Source organism: Molossus molossus, unplaced genomic scaffold, assembly GCF_014108415.1.
Source record: "Molossus molossus isolate mMolMol1 unplaced genomic scaffold, mMolMol1.p scaffold_m16_p_4, whole genome shotgun sequence".
In the NCBI taxonomy this organism is placed as follows: Eukaryota; Metazoa; Chordata; class Mammalia; order Chiroptera; family Molossidae; genus Molossus; species Molossus molossus.
In genome coordinates, this window is record NW_023425377.1 from 23,624,468 (window position 1) to 23,650,669 (window position 26,202).

The 26,202-nt window shown below is 48.6% G+C and overlaps 1 protein-coding gene across 10 annotated transcripts in view; it reads right to left on the minus strand.

Annotated features, from left to right (window-relative positions):
- ABLIM3 (actin binding LIM protein family member 3) overlaps nt 1-26,202 on the minus strand; it is a 102,267-nt gene that overhangs the window by 23,931 nt on the left and 52,134 nt on the right. For all 10 annotated transcript variants that reach the window (XM_036239690.1, XM_036239684.1, XM_036239682.1 and 7 more), the window contains exons 6-9: nt 24,856-24,982; nt 20,571-20,664; nt 14,032-14,119; nt 1,560-1,618 (exon numbers count right to left, since the gene is read on the minus strand). In XM_036239690.1, coding sequence (XP_036095583.1) covers nt 1,560-1,618; nt 14,032-14,119; nt 20,571-20,664; nt 24,856-24,982 — 368 coding nt within the window. The remainder of the gene's footprint in view (nt 1-1,559; nt 1,619-14,031; nt 14,120-20,570; nt 20,665-24,855; nt 24,983-26,202) is intronic.

The following is a 26,202-nucleotide window of genomic DNA, read 5'->3' on the forward strand; positions in this document are numbered from 1 at the left end:
TCCTGATCTGTAAAATGAAGGGGTTGGTTTTAGGGATTGCTAAATTCCCATTCAGATCTCTCACCTATAGTTTAAAGCATTCTATGTGGGGCTACAGAGCAGTGTTTCCCAAACTGTGGACTGTGAACTAGTGTGGCTCTGGGGAGATAAATTTTGGTAGAACATTTGACAATACAGGGTCCTAGAGTGGGAAAGTAAAATGTAAAATTCTATTTTAAACCTCTCAGATCAAGAAGGAAGTCTTAATTTGGTTCTAATACATTTTAACAACTGTTTTGACAATTGCTTATTCCCCCCAATGCCCCCCCTTTTAACAAAGAGAGTGCAGGCAACATGATCTAGCCAGTTTCCAAGATGCATTCTTAAGCATTATTCCATTTTTATAGAATTTATTTTATGGTTACCTTCTATTTCTAGCAAGTAATACTGGTTTTCCACTTGGTGATTTAAGTTTTATTTTAAAATAAGTTTAGCTAAGTAAAACGTAGTGAGTTGATTTAAAGAAAAATAAAATATTGAGTATATAACGATACAGGTGGCTCACACATATGGTAACAAGCATCAGGGCTGTAGAAGGATGAGTGCAGTTTGAGAAATGCCACCAAAGAGGAGGAAACCGGGGTAGAAAAAGACGATTAGGTTTTCTTACAAAAGAGAGAGGCCTTGGAAGAAACAGAAAAAAAACAAAACAAAAAAACAGAACACCTCATGGCTCTAAAAAATTATACATCAATAAAGCCTCTCTTTCCCCAAACTTACGTTAGATGGATGAGATGGCAAAGGAGACAACATTTCATTAGCTGGTCAGAAACTGTACACGTGTTTTTAGCTGAGACTCTAGCAGTAACTTTTAATACAGTCCCAAGGGACTAGGTTGCTATCTGAGGGCCAGAGTGTAGGGGCATCTTGGAGATTATTGAGTATCCCCCAACACACAGGCCAGGGATCTGCCCCACTGCATCAAGGACCCAGGAACTGGGCCCCTCCCCGCAGGTCTTGGATCAAGAACCCCGATTCACAGTATCTGAGGGACGCAGGACCTCAGCTGGTCCAGCATGGGCCTGGAGGCTGCTCTGCTTCTGCCTGCCTGCATTATTGTGGGCAGAGCATTGCCCTCTTTAGACCTTGGTCTTCTTACAAGCAAAGCAAAGATAAAATCCCTTGCCCCACCTGCCCCAAGGGGTTAAAGAAATCAAATCAGATAGTACCTGTGAAGATCCTTTGCAAACTCTCAATCCCTGTGACAATATTAACTATTATCATTAATAAATGGCCTTAGGCTGGGGTACCTCAGAGAGGCTGCCATCTTGGTTAGCAATGGTTAGGGTATAGCCTCACCCCAGAAACACTTAAAAACTCACATCAAGACACTGCCATACAGTTTTCAAAGTGCTCTCACACCCAATGTCTTAATCCTGCCAAAAGCCCCATGAGGTAGGTGTTTCCATTGTGGAAATCCAAGGGTACACACGCACATTTGGGAGCGTGCACACTAAGAAATGCCTTTCTACTAAAACCTAGTGCTCACAACCTGTGACAGGTTAGCTGGGCTTGCTTACCTTTAACTTCTTCTCTGCCCGGGCTGCCTGTTTGCAGATTGGGTGCCAAACCTCAGAACCTAGGAGGCCAGGAAAATAACAACGGCTCAGACTTTTCACACCTACCAACGTTGGAGTCTCTCCCTCCCCCACCTCCATTCACTCCCTCAACAGCATATGCGCCCTACACAGCAGCCAGGAAGACCTCTGCCGTTCCTGGCTCTCTGCTGCTGTATGGATTCAACCAGCCACACATTCTTTCTGCCCCTCCAAATCCTACCCATTCCTCAAGGTCCAGCTTCACAGGACAGCTTCTTGCAAACTTTCTTACCTGCCAGCTCAGAGTGACTTCTCTCTCCTCTGTGATCCATAGTTCTTTGTGTCTCTCTCAGCACATATGGCCTTAAATCCCAGTAGCTTGTGGATTTAGCACCCCAACTCAATTAGGAGCTCCTCTGGGCAGGAGCTGGGCTTTATTCATTGCTGGATCTCCCATGGCATCCAGCATGGAACTTTGCTCTCAGCGGAGTCTCCATACATGTTTGTGGGGTGAATAGATGAGTGGATGATTGGCAGTGAGTGACACATAGCAGGTGGTCAATAAATGTATGCTGAGTGAATGAATGTCAGTGGAGGTGAAATGAAGTGACAGACTGTTGTGAACTCCAGCCTTCCTTTCTCTTCAAAGACCCATGACAGTCTACTAGAGCTATCACATTTAAGGGGAAGTGCTGTGATGTATATCCTGCTTAAGAGCAGTGCCTTGACCTGCTAATTCCAGAGAGACTCCAGACTCTTCAAATTTAGTATATTGCATTTAATTGTGGGTGGGGAGCCAGTTGGCCAACCTCAGACTGAGAGGCCAATTTGGAAAGGCATGAGCAACAGGTGGCTGGTCACATGTTGAGAAGGAGCCCTAAATATTACACATTCCCCAAAGAAGGGACAGATGTCCTGGATTAGAAGAAAAAAATAGGAACATATTATCCCACTGGTGCCATTCCTCTTGCAACCAGCTCTAAAAGGAAAGGAGCCAGCAAATGGCTGGATTCCTGAGCACCCAGATGGCATTTGTTCGTCTGCCTTTGTTTTTAGGATATACTCACCATTAGGGTTTATTGCCTGGAACCCCAGGACTGGAATACTGGCTAAGTGACAGCAGATTGGTTTAAGGTTGAAAAATCAGACCCAAAAGTGTGATAAAGAGAGGATGGGCCTGAAATAAGGGGCCCTGGGTTCTTGTTTCTGCTCAGCCCTAACACCTCCTCTTTATGGGAACCAGTTTCTTCATCTGAATAATATGATGAGGTGGGATCTGGATGGTCTTGAATTATTTTCATCTCCAAAACTCTAATTCTAGGACCATTTTGTCATTTGCAGAATAGGGATTTTAGATTCTTGTTTGCTGATGTTCTTGGGTGTTCCCTAATGATTCAACACAAGTTGAATTCCTTCTATGTAAAGTGCAGTGGCTCTCAGAGCCCAGTAGGGGGACTCTGGGTCTGTGGCTTGATCCAGAAACCTCAGGGTGTGTCCACCACCAAGTGGTGGGTGGGGATCCTTGCTTTGGGGAGTTAGAGAGAGCATTTCCGGGTCCTCTTTGAGTTGCTGCTGAATCTACCAGGAGTTGTTTACCACTGAGGCTCTGGCAGGAAGCATATGTTACAGGTCACTGTAGGAAATGGATGAGGTAGACACAGATGTCTAAGGTCACGAGATTAAGCATAAGAGGTAAAGGCAAGGTAAAAGGTCAGGCATAAGTTGTCACGCGGGGAAATCACATGTAAAGGGAGGGCATCAGATAAGATGTTCTCTCCATGCCACTGACATGTCTGTTCTGAAATAAAGCGGAGCCACAAATGGCTTCAGCACTCTGCACACAGGGAAGCAGGTTTATGAGATGTGAGGGGTGAATCAAAGGGAGAAAGAAAATATAACTGAAAATGGAAAGAAAAAAAAAAGACATTTGGGAGTTGGCAGAATGTCATTTAAATTAAAGAGGGGAGGAATTTGTTGGTAGATAGCAATAAACTTAGATAAATGAGGGTAAGAAAAGATGATTTGTTCATGAAGACCTTATAAAATTATAGTCTGTTGAACTTTTGCCTTTAGTCAATAGCTTTACAATGTGACATTGATAGAAAGGCAACATCTACAGTGAAGGGAGGTTATTCTCTTCTAGGCTTTATTCCCAGAGCCTAAAACAGTACCTGGCTTATGTGAGTTTAATAAAGAAATAGACTGGTTTAATAAGAAAATGACGGGTTGGATCTACATTTGTATTTTTTTAAAAAAATTATCTTTATTGTTGAAAATATTACAGATGTCCCTCCTTTTTACCCCATTGACACCTTCCTCCCCAATCCTGTCCCCACCCCCTGCCTTCAACATACTGTTGTCTGTGTCCATCTGTTATGCATATATGAATGTAAGTTTTTTGGTTTATCTCTCTCCTCCCCCCACCTCCCTTCCCTCTGAGGCTTGTCAGTCTGTTCCCTACTTCCATGTCTCTGGATCTATTTTGCTGGTCAGTTTATTTTGTCTATTATATTCCACAAATAAGTGAGATCATGTGATATTCGTCTTTTCTCTAACTGGCTTATTTCACTTAGCCCAATGCTTTCCAGGCTGGCTTATTTCACTTAGCACAATGCTTTCCAGGTCCCTCCATGTCGTCTTAAAGGGTAAGAGGTCTTTCTTTTTTACAGCTGCATAATATTCCATCTACCTTTGTATTAAAAAAAAAAAAAAAAGACACAGTGATAGGTACCCAGAGGATGATGGTAACCATAATAGAAGGGTGAAAAAATGTTTTGAATATTTTAATGCTTTTCTGTGGGAAGAGAGATTAATTTGTTCATCATGTCTTATAAAGGAGAACAAGGACCAAGGGCAAAAGTTCCAGGGAAGGAAATTTTAATGTCTGAAGTTTGAATGGGCTCCTTCTACAAGTGAGCTTCCTGTCTCTGGAAGTATTAAAGCACACATGGAGTATTGTTGAGATGCATCATGTGGTAGTGACACTAATGAACATTTACTATCCCTCCCAACCATGGAGATTTTATGTTTCCATCTTAAAAGGCTTCTCTGAATGGAAAAATAATTTACCCCTATCCAATGATCTTGACTAGAATATAAGTTCTATAAGAAGCGAGAGTCATATCTGTCTTATCTACAGATATACCTGCAGGGACAGCCGATCCTTAATTAATACTCACTGAGTGAATGAATAAACAAAAGAAACATGTATTCTATTTTAGGCCAGTTGAATTCTCTAAGCAGGCTCAGCGATTTGGACAAGTGGTAGAATCTAGACTCTGATTCAACAGGTACAATTTCAGATTGAGCAATAAACTTAGATTGGGGTCACTAGATTGGGGTTTATCCAAGTGTGACTTTTGGACCACCTGTCCAGCAGCCTGGTAAAATGCAGATTCCCTGGGCCCTCAGGAGAGCCCCTGAAGTCAGTTTCCTGGAGGTGGGGCCCTGGAATCTGTGATTTTAACAAGCTCCCCAGGTGATTTATGACGGTAAACTGGAGAACCACAGGGCTAAACACTGGTTAACACTCCAAATCCGTTCCCCTGGAATGTCACGGGATAAAGAAACCAATTTTACAAGACAGGACTCTAACTTCTTGTAAAAATTCAACATTTTTTGCTTGTTTGACTCTCGGTTCCACGAGTCACCCTTTCATCCTCTGGGACTGTCACCCACAATTCCAAATCCTACAGTTAAAACCTCCTGAAAGGTTATGGAAATGAAGGATTAGTAATTTCTCTGTCAGCTGAATCAGAGCTAGAGGTCTAATTCTCTAAAACCATCCCTGGGCCAGGTATTAAGGCTGTCTTTAATCCACAGCAGAGTCAGCACTCAGTCTTATCTGACTGGTTGTAGTACCTGTAACATTTGGGACTTATTTAATGTTTGGGAACCCACTTCACCTCTCTGTTGGACTTTGGAATTCAATTTGCCAACTCTTTTATTATTATTATTTTTGCATTAGTGGATATTTTATGCCAAAAGGAGCTGGTGCCATTGTTTTCCAGAATGCTCAGCTGGGATTACAAATAGAACAGTGTCTGAAGCTGGCCCATGGAAGGTTCTGTTTGGACAGCACAGCGTTTTCTTAAGTAGTTTTGAATATGAATGCTCTAAGGCCCGGCAGGTGGCCACTGACCCTCCCTGCCCCTGCCTCCCAGCCCTTCTCACTCATCTACGCAGTTACAGCAGGTTGTTGAGTTTTCAGCTTCTGATCCTAGCCGGCCTGTTCTCTTATAGCAGGTTTCTTCTCTGAATTTCTCTTGACTATAATAGGGTGAGATTTTTGAGTTCTGCCTTTATGTTGGCAGCAGACTTGTTAGGCCCTTGGAATGGCTCTTTTAGAATCCCTGCCCGGATAAACAAGTGTGGTGTATCCATAGCATGGAATGTTATTCAGCCATAAGAAAGGAGCGAAGCATTGACGTTCCTTAGCGTAGAAAACACTACGCTAAGTGAAAGAAGCCAGGCACGAAAGGCCACATGTTATATAATTCCATCTATATGAAATGTCCAAAAGAGGTAAAGCTATAGAAACAGAAAGCAGATTGGTGGTTGCCAGAGGTCAGGGGGAAAGGATATGAGGAGCAACTGCTTAGTGGGTACAGTTTTCCTTTTGGGGTGATGAAACATTTTGGAACTGGACAGGGGTGGTGGTCGCACAGCACTGTGGATGCACTAAGTGTCACTGAACTGTACACTCTAACACTAAGTTTATGTTACGTGAATTTTACACAGGTCCATATGTACAGGAAAAAACATGGCATATAGAGGTTTCAAACATCCACAGGGCATCTTGAAACATATCCCTTCACAGCTAAGAGGGGGCCACTGTACATGCATAGCACTTAGAACAGCATCTGCCTTTGAGAAGGCACTATGTAAGTGTTAGTTCTTTTTGTTATTATTATTATTTTCCCTCCCTATCCAAAAAGAAAAAAAAATCTGCCAGGACCCAGCTTGGGTAAGGGGAAAGCAGTAGGGAAAGACTTGCAGGGGGTGGGTGGTGTTTGCTCTCCTACTCCTGGAGCTGGGCCTGGGTGCAGAGAGATGGCTGTGCAGGTGGAGTCACTAAGCAGAAACCTGAAGTGGCTGCCAGCGTGCCCTCTGGGAGGCCGGGCCTGTGCTCGGGGACAAGGGCACCTCGGACCAGCTTGCCCGGAGCTGACGTGATCAAGTAGGCTTGCAGCTTACTAAAGAGGTTGAGGGGCAAACCTGCTCAGCTGCCATGAAGCTGGTTACCATGGAGCATATGAAGTGGAACGTGGAGAGAAGGGCAGTACCGAGTAACTCATAGGAAATAATAATTGCTGAAAATAACAGGACAGTAATTAAAATGTGTTGAGTGCTTAGTATGTGTCAGACACTAAGTATTCTTATTATTCTTACTGTTATTATTATACCAAATATTTAGAGAGTGTCTGTGCCAGCCCCTATGCTATATACTTTATAACAATAGTACTTAACTAAAAAATAATAATGAAAATTAATATGATAATAAAAATAATCATGATAAGTACTAATGATAACACTTACAAGCACATATGCTGAGCCCTGTGCTGAGTGTAATCAACAGCAGTGATAATAGTGACAAAAGCCAGCATTTCCAGTACTTGGCATGGTGGGGAATGGCCATTTCTACCTGACTGGGTGTTTCTCAGGAGCTCAGACCTGCAGAACTGGTGGTGCCGGCTCTGTGCTAAACCTTGGCTGTGGATTCACCCCTTTAATCCTCAAACAGCTCGGTCAGGTGTGGCCTACGGTTATCCCTGTTCTTAGATGTGCAAATTGGGGTTTAGGGAGCTTAGATGTCTTGCCCATCTGCCAATCACTGTCTCCTTGCCCTGGCCCAGGTGTGGGCATGCGACCAAAGTCAGGCTTCTTGGAGTCTCTCCGGAGCTTCTCTGTTGAACCTTGCAGGGAACACTGTGCCTCTGCACCCGTGTGGCCAGGGGCTGGCCACGCTCTCCTTCCCCCGCACGGAGGCAGCCAGTCTGGGGCAGGAGAGCTGGAGGCCACACACAGAAAGCAGCAGGGAGAAGAACCACCTGCTGACACCCGCGGGCCTCTCCACCCAGCTGTGCTGCTCCTTGGTGCTTCTCAGTTATGTGAGCTGTTCAGCCCTCTTCTGCCTAATGTCATTTGAGTTGGGTTTCTGCCACCTAAAAAGTCCAGACTAATAAAACATCTCATTGAGCTAAAACACGAGTATCTGACAAGTTCTTGACTTGCCCGGCAGGCAATTTTGTTTCCCAGAAAATAGAGGAAGCAACCAGGGAAATTGCTACTCTGGACCTAATTTCGATCAACATGGACAAATTGGCTGGTGAAGTGGATGTGACATGTAACTGGTGAGAAAATGGTCACATTGTCTTGAGTCTGTGGCCACTTGAGAGGAGCAAGTTGGAAACAGACTTTAAAATATAAACATAAAACTACTACGCTAAATATCTATAGGATTCAAGATGTTTGGTAACCCTAAAAATTAAAAAAAAATAAATACGGCAGCTCATCAAAATTTAAAATGTACTCTATTTAAAATAAAATATGCTTAGTAGAGTCAGACTTTAGAAAATATTAATCTAGCACAGTAGCAAGATATGTTTGAAGAGTCTAAAATTATGTAGCAGGATTGGGAAAACATAAGATTTAAAGTTTTAAAGCATAACTCCTACAACCTAAGCTGTCAGTAGAGAGATCCAATTTAAAATAATAATGCTAAACTACTCAATTATAGCAACCAATATCACGTTAGTGCCCTCTTAAAGTGAGACTCGACGAGATGCGTAGGTTAGGACTGAGGGCTGGCATTCCATAACCCATAACAATGGGCGACACCTCTCCTGGACACCTACTAGCTCAGTGAACCTCTTCTGTGGCCCTGGTCAGAGGACATTGAGGCCTCAGCTAAATGCCAATCCAACTGTGCGAGAAAGACACACTTCCTGGTTCCAGGCCCTTGTATTATCTGAACTAAAGGAAAAAGGCGATCTGAAATAGACTCAGTTATACAAGAGAAGGGTTTGGTGTAATTATCAAAGAAGTCTCTCAGGGCACCGTTTTGGATTTGCATTAACAGAGAACTAAGACCCTTCACTTCATTCTGGGCCATGGACACCTGGAAATTTGATGAAAGCTACCGGCCCTCTCCTTAAAGGAAACACCTACAGGCAAACTTCAGCAAGTAATTTCAGGGGATTCATCGCATTCAGGAGGCCAACTGTGAACCACAGGTTAAGAATTCTAATAGGAAATGAAAGAAAACTGACTTCAATGAACCCTAGCAAAACAGGCTAGCCAACCTTGGCCCAGGGACAACCTTTCTAAGCTTTCTTATTCTCTAAAATGCAGATATTAATGATTTTTGGTTCTTTGGGTTGTGATGCTGAAATGGGATGTTGCATTAAAAACCCAGTGTGTGGCACATACTAAGTGTTCAACAAATATCAGCTGATGGTATTTTATTTATCTATTACTATTATCATTATTATCAGGACCTAGACTTTGTTATCACATTTTCCTCAGCATAGCAGGGTTTGTCCTAGGATTTCATAAATGCCATCCTGCCTGGTGGGTTTAATTAAATATACAAATGATAACAGGGACCTGTTTAACAATGTGCAGCTGAACTCCTGTTTCCAGTATTATTCCATCTTAGGTCCTCAGAACGGGGGGAGGGGGTGTGTGTTAGTATAGACAGAAGGAGAAAAAGAAAGTCTATCTGGTATAGGCACATTTAGAACAAGAGCGAAATCTCATGAGCCACATTTTGGATTTAGAAAAAGTCCCATGGGCCCAGCCACTGGAACCTTTGTAACTTCAATGTACGTTTTGCCTGACATTGAACCTGCAGCATAGTGGCTAATATCTTGCTGCACAAAATCAGTGACCTAATTCCCTGGTGAAGCCCCAGTGAAGGGTTTGGATAGCAAACAGATGAGAAATTTGGCATCTTGACAAAAACAGTTAAAAGACTGAATGCACAACAGAATTTAAATAAAATTTAAATAAAAGAAAAACTTGCTCTTGTCTCCTGGGGCCTCGGAAGCCCTCATCCAGACAGATATCAGACCTTCCCCAAGCAGAGCCCGTCAGAAAGCCACACACAGCAACTACAACACAAATAAATGGACCGAAAGGACTGCCCGGGCCTGGTTGCCAGCACCATGCACTCTGTGTCCAGGGAACTGACAAGGTAGGGTTTGTGCACTTTGCAGGCTTCCTAACACCGTCTGTCCTGTGTGCTGCCCTGCAGGGCACCTGGCACCTCACATCCATCCTGAATACTCAGGAGGACTTCGTGGTGTATGCTTGTTCTCAGAGCACTGGGCATGTGGGCCTGCCTCAGTTTCTCCACTATGCAGTGCTTCCTCCCACGGTGGGCCTTTGCACCTGCTGTTCTTTCTGCTTCCACAGTCTTCCTTCCCCTCTCCACCCTCCCACCTCCTACTCGCTTTCAAGATCTTGACTGGATCAGGAGCCTTAAAACCTACTCCATTGTTCCCCAGTTCCCTCTTCACAGCACGCATCACAGCTCGTCGTTGAATATTTGCACTTCTGTTTGAGTAAAGTCTGTCTCCCCTTCCTGACAGTACACTCCACCCCGGAAGCAGGTACACCTGCCTTGTTCATCTCTGAGCACCCAGCACATCACAGAGAGCCTGCCACCATAGCATAGCCTCAGCATGAATGAAAGACAGTGTGACTATCCTCATTTTGTAGGTGAAGGAAGAGACCCAGAGAAAGAAGTCACTTCTTTTTTTTTTTTGTTGTTGTTGTTTTTTTATCCTCATCCGAGGACATTTTTCCATTTTTTGTTCAGGTAGAGTGGGAGGGAGAGAGAGGAACAGAGAGAGAGAGAAACATCGATGTGAAAGGAACACATCGAGTGGCTGCCACCCGCACAACCCAACCAGGGCCGGGGACAAACTGCAACCGAGGTACGTGCCCTTAGCGGGAACCGAACCTGGGTCTCTCAGGACCGCAGGCCGATGCTCTAACCGCTGAGCCAAACCGGCCAGGGCAAGAAGTCACTTCTTAAGGTAATAGTCTCTCAGCGCAAGTGCTGACCCTTGAACCCAGGAGTCCTGGATCTAAGCCGGTTCTCACCACTTCTGTGCCTGGGAGGACAGTTTTCTTGCTATTTCTGGGGAATATAATTTCAGGTTCTGGTGCCCCCACCCAGGGAGGGTGTCCAAGGCAATCACAGGCCCAGCTCTCAGTAATAGCAGAACCACCCCCCAGTGGCTGACACTCTCCCCAAACGCCCACAGCCCAAGTCAGCATGAGTCTAGCATCAGATGGCCTGGTCCCCCTCATTCCAAGATCACTCAGCATCTTCTCAAGGCAGGTCCCTGAAGGCCCTGCAATTACTCCCACTCTCCCCGGAGCCAGGGGTGTAGGGATGGGGATAATTAAGGAGGATGGCGACAGGCCTTTCTTTATCACCCAAGAATATCTCCTGCCTCCTGGAGGCATTTGCACCCTGGGTTCGGTGGTACATTCTCTCTCGTGATCACAAAGCTATTCACTTCATCACTGAACTCTTCCAGTACTCTGTGAAGGTCTGGTGAGAAACAGGGCTTAGCAGATACTGATACGTGAGGACGGGCACTCCATGAGTGCAGGGACCTTGTCTGACTTGTTCACTGCCACATCTCCAGTTAGGACAGTCCCAGGCACACAGGTGATGTTCAATCGATGGTTGTTGAATGAATGAAGAGGTCGCCACATGTCAGAAACTTAGCATACCTCTCTATGGAGGGACTGTTAAAGCCACTTTGACAGGCTAGGCAACCGAGGCTCAGAGAGTGAAGAGACTCACTCAAGGTCAAAGCTTAGGCAGCAGTCGGGCCAGGATTGAAAGCACCAAATGGGGAAAGATTAGGATTGGGGATTCAGGTAGGAAGGTCAAGATGTTGACTCTCTACAGATGTGAATGTAAGGGCAGTTTCAACGCCAGGAAATGTGTTCGCCAGGGAAGGGGGAGAGGAATACCATGCAACAGATTTTCAAACCAAGTGCCAAGTCCAGATTTTCAAGGTGATCAGGCTCCATGAAAACATCATCCAGTTTGTGGAGACTCAGGTGGGCATCCTAGCACATACCACAGGGTCCTGCAGCAGGGACCACTCAGGGACCCAGGCACCGAGGGACCAAAGCTCATGGGAAGAGGGAGGTCTAGTCCTTGCAGGGACCTGAGTAAGCAGGCAGGACCTGGGTCCCAGGTGAGATACAGAAAGCCCTGGAGTGGGAGTTCTAAGGCCATTCCTGTTCTGCCCCTGCATGTTCTGGTTCACATGCAAATCTGTTCCTCTCTCTGGGCCTCACTTTTCCCATCTATAGAATGGGCGTTGTTACTTTACAGTCTCGAGGGACCTCGGGGCCCTGTCACCTCTACACCTGTGTGACTGTACATATAAGTAAGTAGTTGTAGAGTCATCGCATCTTAGAAATGACCACCTAGCTCAATCCAACACAGGGATTTCTGCTCCAGCATTCGCACAATGGTAAGAGATTCTGTTGAATAGCTCTAGGCCTGTGGTCCTTAACCAAGGACAATTTTGACTCCAGGGCACACTTAGCAATGTCTGAGATATTTTTGGTTGTCACAATGGGAAAGGGGTATGTTACTGGGATCTTGTCAGTAGAGGCCAGGGATGCTACTAAATATCCTGCAATGCACAGGACAGTGCCCATACCAAAGAATTATCTGGCTCAAAATGTCAGTGGTGCCATGGCTGAGAAACCCTGCTCTAGGCAAAGGGACTCATTTCACCTTGCAGGGACTCCTGGACGCCTTTTGTGGCTATGACAAGCTCAGGAAGGCACACTTGGTGTAACTGCCTCCCTGGCCTTAGGTCTGCACTGTAAGGAGACCGGAAGGAAGGGCCTCACTGCTGTCTAAGGCAGCTGTTCGCACATCTGGGGATGGCTAGTCAAGGCCGCTCAGCCAACAGTGGTTTCCTGCAGAGTGAGTACTTGTGGGGCCGATGTCAGGGGTAAGGGCTGTCACGGAGGCCAAGACTTGAATGCAAGCTGGAGGGGACCAGGTGTAGACAAAGGGATGTGGGACTCAGGGAAGAGGGAGTATGTTAAGTTGAGAGTGGGGTCAGGGACATCTGGGGGGTTTATGAAGTGGGTAGTGACTAAACTGGGCCTAGAATGATGGGAGTTTCAATGGAGGGTACGGGGAGACAAGTGTTCTTATTGAAGACGAGGTCTACAAACAACACCTGGAGGCATGAGGGCCATGAGTTCAGCTGAGGGGTTGAACATCATCCTAGCCACAAGGACAGGTGTGGCCCACTCCTGCCCACCCACCTCTGCACCTGGCCATGCCGGCTCCCCTAGGTTGCCAATACTTGCCATTTCTTTACCCACCTCAGAGCCTGCAGATTCTGTTCCCTCAGTTTGGTGTACCCCCTCCCTCCCCTCTTTGCCCAGTTAACACCCACCCACCTACCCTTCAGATCCCAGCTCCCACCTCTTCCTCTGGGAACCCTCCCTGACACCCCTCCCCACTCCGTTATGTGTTCTCATGGTCCCATACTTCTCCCCCTCATAACATTGATCCTGGTTGACAGTTATTTATGTGATTATGGACTACGATCCTTCTCCACTGGATTGTAGGGCAGCGTGGGTAGTGCTGTGGTTGGAACTCACTATGAACCCCAGGGCAGAGCCTGCACATGTTAGGGCCTCAAGAAATAGCTGTTGAATGGAGGTTAGACAGGCAGTTTGAGACCTCAGGAGAGAGTCCTAAATGCCAAGTTACACTGGTGGGTAAGGAGGGCCCCACAGACCTCCTAACAGGGCTGTGCTGAGGACACTGTGACGTCCTCGGATCATGGACTGGGCAGAGGATGGAGGACTGAGCAGAGCCCGGAGACTGATGAGGAGACTGTTGCAAGGATTCTGGAACCAGAGGCCTGGACCCTGGGAAGGGGTGGAGGGAAAACAGCCCTGATTTGCTTCTGAGAGACTGCTGGTTCCCTCTCATTCCTTTCTGTGCATCCTGAGAGTGTGGGGAGACCGGGCAGCAGCCTGGTGTGATACTCTGCCATGTGGGGAGAAGGGCAGGAGAGGAGATGGGTAGAGGCGGTGATGCCGCAGACACTGCAGCTCAGGCATCCCTCTGAGGCTTTCTGACCCTTGGCCTTGTGCGGCTCCACCCCACCGCCAGGCAGAGCCAGGGAGTCTGCTCAGAGCACTGCCAGGGAAGCAGGCCAGCCAAGCAGCGGGTGGAGGCGCACAGGGATGGGAGGCAGCTTACATGTCACTTCTCATTAGCCACACCGGCAACTTTCCCGAACCAAGCAGAGGGGGGCGAATTAATTGCAAATTTGAGGATAAGCCAAAAGCAAAGATAACACTGAAATAACAGGAGATTGTATCTCCTTTCCAGTCATGAGTGGATCGGAATGCCTTACAGAGGGTGAGATGTGCTTACCTGTGAGGTACATCTCCTCCCCTTCGGTGAACATCTGGTGGCAGCGTACACATCTGGCACATGTTGGGTGGTAGTGCTTCCCTCCTGCCTGGGGACGTGAAAAGGAGAAACAGGTCAGACCTGGGGCTGTTGTCCGGTGGGGCAGGTTGGGTTTGAACATTTCCTGGACACGTTAGTCTTGTGGGCCTCTTTATGGCCCTGAGGTTGGATGGGAGTTCACCCAGGGGGTCCAGAACCACCTAAAGGTCCATCCAGGAAGCCTGGTAATTTCACAGCATGGGTCCCTCAGAGCAGTTCAGGGGACTTCTCTCGATACCCACACTTCTATTCTTGCAGAAGAAGGGCCCTTTGAAGGCTACCAGTCCCACCTCATTCCCAGATGAGGAAACAATCTTGCTTTGAGGACACCCCAGCATTCCCCCGAGAATGGGGTCCTCACCGCTAGGGCCACGTGGTACATGGGCCCAGCTTTAATAACATTGGATCAATGGGAAAAAGTGATCTCCTTTTCAAATTTCTATCAATTTCTGATTTTTTTTTCCCCAAGGAGAGTACCAGTTTGGTGCAGTACACCTTTAACATCTACCCCAAACTTACTATCCTACCTTTTAAAGAGAACAGGTGTAAGACTTGGAGCCTCCACGAGCAATAGAATCTAGCTAGAACTATATTTATTTTTTGATTAAGAGCAATATGGCAAGTGACCCTGGCTTTCCTATTATGTTATGTAAGTTTTCTTATATGTAAGTGAGCCGACTTAAAGACAATTTAAAGCATTGGTTAGGAGCCCGGCCGGTGTGGCTCAGTGGTTGAGCATTGATCCATGCTCCAAGAGGTCGCCAGTTCGATTCCGGTCAGGGCACATGCCCAGGTTGTGGGCCCGATCCCCAGTGGGGGGCACGCAGGAGGCGGCCAATCGATATTCTCTCTCATCGATGTTTCTCTCTCTCTCTCTCTCTCCCTTTCTCTCTCTCTAAATATCAATAAAGAAAATAAAATAAGGTATTGGTTAAGAAAGAGTACACGAGGTTCACAACGACAAATATTGAGAGTGGCAGGACAGACTTTTAGTACACAGTGGACAAAAAAAGGAACCCGCAAAGCCAGGGCCTGCTGGTGAGCCTCTGACCCCCAAGCCACTCCCATGATTGGTGTGCCTGGGTGCCTACCCCAGCTCACCCCAGTCTGGCCTTGGGGGAGCCCCTTTCCCTATTCCCACTCTCTCTCTCTACCATTATTTAAAGGGAAAACAAGAATGACCAGCAGCTGCAGAACTGGCTTCATAGAAGGCCGTGACTCTGGTGTCATCACTGAAGCCAGTAGCGGGGCTGGAGCTGGACTCGTGAGGGCTAGTCCCCAGCCCAGCACTCATGACCACACTGACAGCTCACACTACGGTCCCAGCCAAGAGGACCTGATGGGCCGGGGCCCTTCCGTGGCAGCTCCTGGGTTTCCACATGGGAGGAACTTGGTGCAGTGGTTGGGCAGAAGGTGGGGCTTGTTTTGAACATATATTTTACATGTTGGGGCAAGATATTTTGGGGGGACATTTCTGGAGAAAATTGATGGATATTGGGAGGGGTTGTTAAAGCACCTCCCTAACCCCCAAGCCATCACTCGGTCTCACGCAAATGAGTTCCTTCCAATTCAAAAATTGTAATTGCATAATGCTGAAGGCCTATTTCCAAACCTTTTTTGGGGGGAGAGTTTGGGCATAGGCTTGCCTATACTGGAAATACCTGATTTAGTCTAAAAACAGCGAGAATGTGAAAAGGACCGATTACCAAAACAACAAAAACCCTTCCCTATTTCTTGTTTTAGTCTGGGCTGTTTGTGTGGCTCCCGCCAAAGATAAAATGTCTTTATCACCATCAAAGGAAACTGCTCAAACATTGGAAGGAGCATGTTCTTTTCCCAGGCTGAGACACTGGGGCGCTGGTTCTCCCATACCACGAGGTATCGGGGTAGTCAGTAGCCTCTTCCTACTTTATGTCTCTTTTTCACTTGAATTATAGACCTGTTTTCCAGGGTGGCAACAGCATGTTGGCAAAACTGAAGCCTGGCACCTTCCTAAATGTCATGCTCCACCACCCAGCCCCAGCTCAAAGAGGCTTCGTGCCCATTTCAGCACCCTGGCCATGGATGGTGTTGAAAACAACTGGAGGGAGGGAGGGAGGGAGGGAGGAGGGAGGGAGGGAGGGAGGAAGGAGGGAGGGAGGAGGCTGCCAGAGCAGCTGGCACCAGCCTAAGGGAAACCAAGTTAGTGAGATAAGATGAGATACTCTGTTAACAAACTGAAGTCATGAAAACAGTGAAGAAACATGGCGAAGATTTAGCACCTGAAAAACAGGCCATACTGGAGAGGACTCTGAACCGCACACAAGGTTAGGAAAGGCAGCACGAGGGCACCGGGTTTGTGGTTCTCCTTGGCTGGGACATAGACTAGGAAGGAAGGAGTGTGACTGGCGCTCAGCATACTCAGCTCTGTCACTGGGGAAGAGATCCTGGGGTGGCCTGGGGAGGGGATGGGAAGGGGAAACGGAATCTAATTATGTGCCTATTGTGTACCTGGCAATGTATTGGGTCCTGTAGTGGGTAACTGTTGTTTTTGCCTGGCCAACATCCTTCCTCCTGCTTCCAGAAATAGCATCAAGCCTTTCCTGGGTGGGACTTCCCATCCCCATGTCAGCCCATGTGGTTAAGTTAAGTGGGACTGACACCACCAGTAAGTGTGTTCCAACTCTGGTCCCAGATACTGGTTCAAGATGAGGCTGAGATTGTCTAGTAAGATGCAGCCCCAGGATGTTTGTGGAGCTATTAGAACAGAGAAGCTCTCCTTCCATTGGGGATGCTGGCTGATAGGAAGGATATAAGCCTGGAGGCACTGGTGTCCAACTCCCCATCATGAAAGAGAGCCTTCCTGAGAGCAGAGCCAATGCACAAGAAAGTGAAGCCAAGATGGCCAGATATTCCAGATGCATTTGTTTGAGTGCAGAATCCAGCTATGCCCGAAGCCATAACTACTCCTGGGCTTTTTATTATGGCAACTGATAAATTTCCTTTTTGGCCTGAGCCATTTGAGTATAGTTTCTGCACTTGCAACCAAAAATGTCCTGACTAACTATAAAGGAAAACACACTATATGTCTCCTTTACTCTCATACTACTACCCCATTCATAGTGCTTCTGCCAGATGTGTGAGTTTTTTCCCTCCACCAAGCAATTCTCTGTGACATCCGCTGGGTGTCCTATGATTTAACTCAAGTCTGACACTATCTACCTGGAGAGAGAGTCAGAGCCCACAGATTAAGGGCTCAGTCTCACAAGCCTAACCCTCCCATCAACACACACTTCGGATACCATTCTCAAGTCCCAGGCTGTCACCTGTACTTCTGACTGACTGGCTATAAATAGGGGTTCTCATGACCTCCTAACTTGGGTTTCATAATTTGCTGGAATGGCTCATAAAACTCAGGGGGACACTTATGCTTACCAATTTACTATAAAAGGATGTGATAAAGGATACAGAAGAGCATCCAGATGGAAAAGATGCATAAGGGCAAGGCACGTGGAAAGAGGCGAGGGGGGTCCCTGCCCTCTCGAGGTGCTCCACTCACCCAGAGCCTCCAGGTGTTCACCAACCGGAAGCTCCCTGTGCCCTGACTTCTGGGATATTGGAGGCTTTGTTACATAGGCATAATCATTGAGTTAATGCTGATTAGCTCGATCTCCAGACCCTCTCTCCTTCCAGGAGGATATGGGATGAGGCTGAAAGTTCCAAGTGTCTAATCATAGCTTAGTCTTTCTGGTGACAGGCCCCCATCCAGGAGCCCACCAAGAATCGCCTCTTTAGAACAAAAGACCCTCCCATCCCCCAGGAAATTCCAAGAGATTCAGGAACTCTGAGCCAGGAATCGAGGTAGGTCAAACACCAAATATTGTAACAAAAGATGCTCCTAGTGCTCTTATCACTTAGGAAATTGCAAGGGTCTTGGAACCCTGTGCCAGGAACCAGGAGCAGAGGTCAATATATATATTTTCTAATAGACAAGAAAAATAGTTCCATTAGTAGTTAAATAACAGTAGTAGTCTCCATTGACAGATAAAGACTCTAAGACTCAGAGACAGCGACTTGCTTAAGGTAAGATTGGAATCCGAGTCTGTTCCACTCTAACCATGTATTTTTCATGACATGACGTTATTTGAAGACCCCCGAGTGGCTGAGCGCTGTGGGCAGTGGTATGGGATATAGGGGCCCGGAGTCCTAGGTTTTGCTCTATCTCTACCAGAAATACTACAAGTGACCTTGGAAAAGCACCACCTGTCTTGATGCTCCAGCTCTAAGAAAAAAAAAAATCAATATATCCAAGATGCTAATGGAGCCTTGTACAAATGGAATCAATTGACACGCAGTCACAACAGCTTCCCGAGAAGAGGAGGCTCCCAAAACACTAAAAGACAGTAACAGGCAGGGAGAGACAGCCACCATCGACACAATTTCAGAGCAGCGTGGAAATGCTGGAACAAATGCCCATTTGCAGCCCTGTGTGTAATCAAAGTTTATTTTCCTTCTTGAAAGAAATGTCTGCTTTCCTTTACCTCCCATCCCACTGACCGTGTACCCCACTACAAGCTGGATGCCTCCCCCACACAACTGTGCAGACCCCCAGAATGGCTCTCCTGCCGGTGACTTCCTCCGCGCCCCACAGCCTTTTCTCAGCCCGCACAGCCCTTAACTGCTCGGAGAACCTGAGCAGCACGCGGACTGACCTAACCATCTTCCCTGCAGGTCAGTCTTCCCACGGCCCCTCCCCCGCCGCCACCTTCCCCCACCCCGGCTGCTCTCCCTCTTTCTCTGATAACTCCTGGCCTCCTCCTGCCACCTGTGAGCGGCTAACCCTCACGACTGCCTTCAGCTCGCTCTCTCTGAGATCCCGATGGCTCCCATGGTGCTATTACTTTTTAGGTTGGTCCCTCCAGGCCTGAACTTTGTCTCTGAGCTCTGATCCACATTTCTGACTGCCCTCCTGCAACCACCTGGAATGTAAATCACAACCTGTCCCAAACGAACTCACCGTGCACCTGGCCCGATCAGCTTCTTTCCTGCCATCCCGATCTCTGCAAAGGGCACATCGGACTCCTCTCACCCAGGCCTGACACTCTGGCACAACTGTTGACCTCTCCTCTTTCAGTCTTCATGTCTACCGGTGCCTCACGTTGCAAAACTCCTGGAATTCGACTTCCCTAGTCTCAGGGACAGGCTGGTTGGCCTTTCCACGGCCACTATACCTCTGAGTGCTACCTGTAGGGTCATGGCCTCCTCGCTGGTTTCCCACTTCCCGTTTCTTTCCTTCCGATTTAGCCCATGTACATCCCGTTATCCTCCCTGAGGGGTAGCTCTAAGCAGTTCACTTGTGCTTGGTCTTCCCACAAGCCCCCGTTGCTGAGTGAATTACCTACAAACTCCTCACCCTGGTGTCGGGGCCCCGGAAACCCGGGCCCAGCACCTGCCTGTGCTCCTGTTTCGTGCCTTATCTTCCACGTTGTACTCCTATGCTCCCTGGAAAAGTGTAATAGTTTATCAACTCTGTGCGTTTGCTTATCTTGTTCTCCCTGACTCCTTACAATCTTTTGAAAACCTTTCCTGGTCCTCTCTCCTGCTGAGCCCAGATGTAGCTGCAGAATCCTTCTTAACATAGTGCTGACTCCAGGCAACCACTACCACCTGGCCAGACCTGTTAGCATGAATGATTCTGCTCTCAAGAGCTGACCCACTGTGCCATCCCCGGCCACTGTCAGACAGGAACACGGAGGCCTAGGAAGGCGAAGATGCTCACCCAATCTGAATGTGAGTTAGCCGCTGAGTGACCAGTAGAGCCCAACCGTTCCTGCTTTTAGGCTATTGTTGTTTCCTTTACACCAAACTCTTCCCTGTTTCTAATTCCTCAAGGTAGGTGGTTCCAAAGCCATGATGGTTTCCTGCGCCCACCAGTGTGGGAAGGAAGGCCAGAGGGCCAGTGGGCAGGGGCTCAGGCAGGAGCCCAGCAAGGGTGCTGCAGGTTGTCTCGCACTGGCAGAGCAAACTGCACTAGAGGTGGAGGAGAGCTGTTGCCATGGCAATGGACCAGTCAGAGAAGGGCTTAGGGAGCAGGCTGCTAGGCAAGCTGGTTCTTAAATCAGCACATTTACCAAATGCTTGAAAAATAAAAAACGGCTTCCATCCTCTAGCAGGGTTGGGAAGAAAATCATAATTGTTACTCACTAGTAACCTACCTGGGTCTGACAGATTACTGCTATTCCCATCCCAGCATTTCTGAGCCAGAAATAATTTTGTTTAGCTTCTCATTTTGGGGTGCCCAGAGAGGCAAAGTTATCTGCTTAAGGTCAAGTTGCGGACTAAGCTGGGGCAGAGGAAGCAGGGGAAGTGGAGGCTACGGAAGAATCGGGGGTGGGGGTGAATTTCTCTGTCCTCAGGGATGACTTTTGGGAGTCACAGGCCTTTCTGCTTAAACATCTTCACAGTTACTTGTACCCACTCACCTCCAAGACCCTGCCGCTGATGTATCGGTCACATGTCTCGCATTTAATGCCAAACTGGGAGTGGTAGTCAGATTCGCAGTACGGGACGCCATCCCTGCAAGAGGAAATCCACACAGGAAGAGGAAGTTGGGGGGTCTGTGGAGGTTTCAGGACCTGCAGCCTATGGGGACTGAGCCAAGATTAGAAGCACTGAGGGAGCTCGTTAAAAATGCAAACTCCCCCTGCCCAGCTGGTGTGGCTCAGTGGTTCAGCATCAACCCATGCACCAGGAGGTCGCTGGTTCGGTTGGTTCCCGGTCAGGGCACATGCCCAGATTGTGGGCCAGATCCCCAGTGGGGGGCATGTAGGAGGTGGCCAGTCAATGTTCTCTCTCATCGATGTTTCTATCTCTCTCTCCCTTTCCCTTCCTCTCTCTCTAAAATCAATAAAGAAAAGAAAATGCAAACTCCCCAGACACCCCTCAGATCTATGGATTCAGAGAACCCCTGGGGGCCCAGGAGTCTGCATGTTCACAAACTCCGGGAGCATGTCCAGGAGCCACGGGGCTGCTGCTGGCCAGGTGTTCACTTTTCACTCTCCTTCGCCCTCCCGACAGGTTCTCTAGACCCACTCTCTTCCCTTTACCCCAAAGGGCTCTTCTGAAAAATGTTTAAATTTTATTAAGAATTATTTTATTTAGCATAGATACTATTTTCTCTTGGCACATTACCAAGGCTTAAAGGAGGAAGTCTTCACCCTCCTCCTACCAGCCCTTCCCAGTTTCTCTTCCAGGAAAACCAGGAGATAATCAATGTGATCAATTTTTTTTTTTTTTTTTTTGGTATCCTTAAGGGCTCCTCTTCTAATTAAAAATTTCCCCTGTGGTGAAAGAATCATCTGCCTGTGCTCCTGGATGAGCAGGTAAACAGGAACCTTCCCGACCACCTCCTCCGTGCTCCATTTTTGTCCAGTGCTTATAACTTATCAGGCAGTAATAAGATTGTTAATTATTTTTATACTACCCCCTACCGCTAACTGCCACTGACATTTATTGCTCGGTGTGCGGCAGGCCCTCTGATGGTGTTTTACATAGATTACTTTATTTGATCCTCAAGGCAGCCCCGTATGAACAGAACTGTCAGTCCCCATATCGTGTGGCTGAGAAAAGCCGACTCGTGGGACCTGGAGCTGGATTCGTACCCAGGCGGTCTGGTTTCTTATCCAGATTTTCGTGAGGATGAAAGGACATGGCTCCAGTGTGTTCCAGGGCTCAGCACAGTGCCAGCCTGCAGGGAGCACTTGGCAGGCAGAGGAACCCCCGTGTGACGAGCGGGGTGTCCAAGGAGGACGCGTGGGGCTCCTCTATCAGGGCCAATGTGGACAGAGTTGGGGACATTAGAGCATTTAGTCTAGCTCCGGGCCCTGCGTAGCTCTAAGAACTAGATCTGATGACCTCTCTCTGAAGTGCCGATGACCTCTGTGAGGAGAGAGGAGCATTTCCCCCACTTTTAGGTGTGACAGACCTGGCTCACACACAGAAAGACCTCAGGGACAGGCACGTCATTGCTCCAAGTTGTTGCCATGCTGGGATTTCTGGGAGCCCACCCTGGGCAGCGGGGCAGTCGGGAGGTGAGACTTGTTTGTGGGTCCATGAAACAAGCCTCCCCGCCCCTTCCTACCCTTCCACACTCTGTGGGTGTGGGAGGGTGACTCTGCAGGGGTAAAGTCGTTTGCCAGGCGGTAGGGACAATGAGCCAGTAAAATTTGGGTACAAATGCCAACATCATCTCATTTGGACCCATGGGTTGGTGAGGCCTTGGGGAATTTGAAATACACACAATTCATAAAAGAAGCAGAAAGTAAAATTAATATTTACTAGGTACTTATTAGGTATGAAGCGCAGATCTCTGAGCCTTTACACAACACAACCCTATGAGGTGGTTCATCTTCTTATCCCCATTTTTATAAATGAGGAACCTGAGGCTTGAGGAAATGAAGTGTCTTGCCAAGGTCATGCAGGCTGGGCTTCTCACCTGGGCAGCAATTCCGGAACCAGTGCCTCAAAGCACCTGCCACCCGGCTGGGGGACGGATGAAGAGCCCAGAGCCAGGCTGCAGTGGCCCAAGGTGTGGGCAGTCCAGGCTGGGTCTCCATGAGAGGAGCTCTAAGCAAACCTACTCCCCCAGAGAATTCTGACTGAGGCTCCCAGACTCAAGGACTACTAGCTGGCGACTCACTCAGGGCACTCGTTACTTGGCAAGCATGCTAAAATCCTCCCGATATGGCATTCACTATGGTCTCAGTGATGCGACCTCAGGCCACCTCTGCAGCCTAGGGCCCTGCTGCACCTGTGCACACGCCTGAGCACACGCCTGAGCTCCAGCACATGGGATGGAGGTGTCCCACACCTCCCTACCCTTGCCTAGAAGCTTTCCTTCGTTGTATTTTCAAATTTTACCCCCTTTCTGAGGTTCAGCCCAAATACCACCATCTTTCATGAAGCTCTCACAGATTCCAGATTCTGCTTCCTGCCTGTTAGAAGTGATCTCTCCTTTCCCCGAAGATTCCCAGCCCTTCACTCGGACCTTCCATTTCTTTTAGGCACTTGAGTGTAACCGTGGTCCCTCGGCCAAGCAGGAAGGGGCGTGTCTAGTGCTGCAGTGTGCAGGCCACTAGGAGCTGGGCCCTGTCTCCTGACAACTCAGTCACTTTAACTGAAGCCCATCAGTCACCTCCTTTCCTCTTGGCTAATTCATTCAACAGCTGCGTCGTTGCCCACGTTGGCGCTGTGCTAAAGGCAGCAGTGCTGTCTGGCCAGCATCCATCCCTCTGCCCGTGGCAGTCCCTCGCCACCCCTCCCCGCTTGCACTTACTGTGGGCCACAGAGGGCCGCTCTCTGGCTCTAGGGGTCACATTCTCCTGGCCAGTCACTGGCCAGGAATGAGCGTGTGACCCAAGGGTGGTCAATCAAGTCACAGGCAGCTGTGGGACTTTTGCTAGAGTTCTTGGGAAAGAGGCCTCTCTGTCTGCTGGGCTTGCTGAGCTGATAGAAAGAAAGCTGAGAGTTGCTGGTGGTCATCTTCCCACTGAGGGAGGCCCTGCTTGAGAATGAATTCAACACCGAGGAAGACAGCTGACAGAGAGACTGCCAAGGTGCCGATGGCATCTCTTTCAGCCCCGATTCACCTGCTGGAAGCTAGTATGCCTCTGGCCTTCCCATCCCTATGAGTCAGAGACGCTTCCATTTTTGCTTTTAAGTGAGTTTGGATTGGGTTTTCTGTCACTCATGATCAGAAATGTCTTAAGGAATGACACTTTTCTTGAGCTCCCTGTCACATATCCCCGGGGTCATAACTCCTTATGCATATAGCTTATCTCCCTTATTAGACTATAATTTTCTTGACAGCAGAAACGGTGTACGCTGTACTTTACAGGCTCACCAGGTCCCGGCATCCGGCAGAGTGGTCCCTAGGAAGTGTCCGGGGAAGTGTCAAAGCTGTGCGGTGTGGCCGTCATTTCTTTTAGGCACTTGAGTGTAACCGTGGTCACTCGGCCGTGCAGGAAGGGGTTTGTCTAGTGCTCCAGTGTGCAGGTCACTAGGAGCTGGGCCCTGTCTCCTGACAGCTCTGGTGCCCATCAGTCACCTCCTTTCCTCTCGGTTACACTCATTCAGCAGCTACGTCGCTGACCATGTTGGGCACTGTGCTAAAGGCAGCAGTGAATAAAACCGTCCCCGCCCTGGCGAGGACAGACATTAAATAGTGCCACTGGAGCAAATTACTTATTCCCCCAAGCCTCAGTTTCCACAGCTTTTAAAATGGGGATAAATACCTCATGAGGGTGGTTATGGGGTTTAAGGTGATAATCCGTATATAGCAGTTAAGTATGTTTTTTGTACATAATAAAAAATGCAGTAAATGGTGACTAGTATTATTACCATCATTGAAAAGTCAACATGGATAAATATAGAATTGCAAATGCTATTAGCTTGGATGAAGGAAACAAACAGGCACTAGGAGAGCCAGCTCTGGGGGACCGGAGGTGGTAAGAGGCCACCTCTGAGGAGAGGGTGGGACCTGGGACCGGAGGGCAGGGAAGGAGCAGGTGAAGGAGGGAGAAGAGTATCTCAGGCGAAGGAAGCACAGTGGGAAGGCTCAAGGGTGGGTGAGATGCTGTTTGTGGCTGAAATGTGGTAGCTGGATGGAGATGAAGGAAGATGCTCCGAGAGATTCGGGCAAGGGCCAGATGGGGCAGCCCGGCAGAGTGTGGGGCCCAGGAAGCTGCACGAGAGCGGGGAGAGACCCACTTGCTGATGTACTCCCCGGTGAGGATGACGCTGCAGGTCTGGCATTTGAAACAGCTGACGTGCCACTGCTTGTCCAGTGCCAGGAGCGACTGGCCATGCTTGATCTCCTCCTTGCATCCAGCACAGTCTGCAAACACAAGAGGATGCTGCTGAGCAAAGCATCCCGGGCCCCTTGGGCACGGCCATCATCTCAGCCCAAGTCAAGGACACCTCTCTGTGAACAGTTTCCCATAACAGTTCCCACCCTGGCACCTGTCCAGAGCTCTACTGGGTGAGAGAAAAGGCCACCAGAGCCCTGGCCGCCCGACAGAAGTGTGAGGGAGAAAGAAAGACCTCCCAGGGTTCCCCCAGGAAGTTCCAGCTTGTCGTCCTGACCACTGTTCATCCAAAGAGGGCCCTGCACTGCTTCTGGCCTGCTCTCAAGTAGCTAATAAGCCCATGCTACTCTCCATGACCCGGGGACCTGCAGCATCAGCACCACCTGCACACATGGCCGAAGGCCCCACCCAGACCTGCTGCGTTTTATCAAGATCTCGCTGCGCCGTCAAGTCTGAGAAGTACTGCTCCAGGGGATACGTTCGGTGTCTATTTTTTCTTACTCTTAGGCTGTACGCTCAATGGCATGGATCCTGTCTATGTTTTGTGGTTAAATCCACTCTCTTGCCTAGTACCCTGCTCAGCATGAGTACGAATGAGCGGGACTTACGGTACCCAGGCAAAGGATGGAATTCACCATGCCGTCCCCTCCCCAGTGTGCTTCTATACCAAACATTTGCCTCCCCAAGCAGCAAGGATCAAAAAGTCTGGCGAGACTGTCCCAAACCAGAAAGGTGCCCTTACTCTCCCGTCATCCTGACACATGTGCTGGGGCCACAGAATGTGGGGGGCCCAGCAGCTGCCTGTTGCTCAACCAATGTCTGGGGAGGGGCAGGAAATGGAGCCAGTGTCCAGGGTACTTGGGAGATGCTGGGAATTGGGACCTCGCCGACCGGATGGCCCACTCTGGAGGAGGAAAGGGTCACGGGGCGAAGTTACCAGAGGACAAGCCTCCCTTTTGGCACCACAAGACAAGCGTACGCTTCAGAGCAGTGGGGAGAAAAACGGCACGCCACGTTGGGAGAGCCTGGTGGGCGGCCCTCACGTCCGGCTGGGAGCCAGTCTCGGGAGAGAAGACGACACGTTGCGTGTCTAGGGGGGGTGCGTGCCCCTGCAGGCTGGGGGAGGTCTGCACCCTGAGGAGGTGTTTATGAAGCAGCTCCACAGCACCCGCCCCCTGGGGGCTCAGCCCCTCTCTAACACCTCTCAGCACAGGCTGGGGGCAGGAACATCTCCAACTGCAAAGTGCTT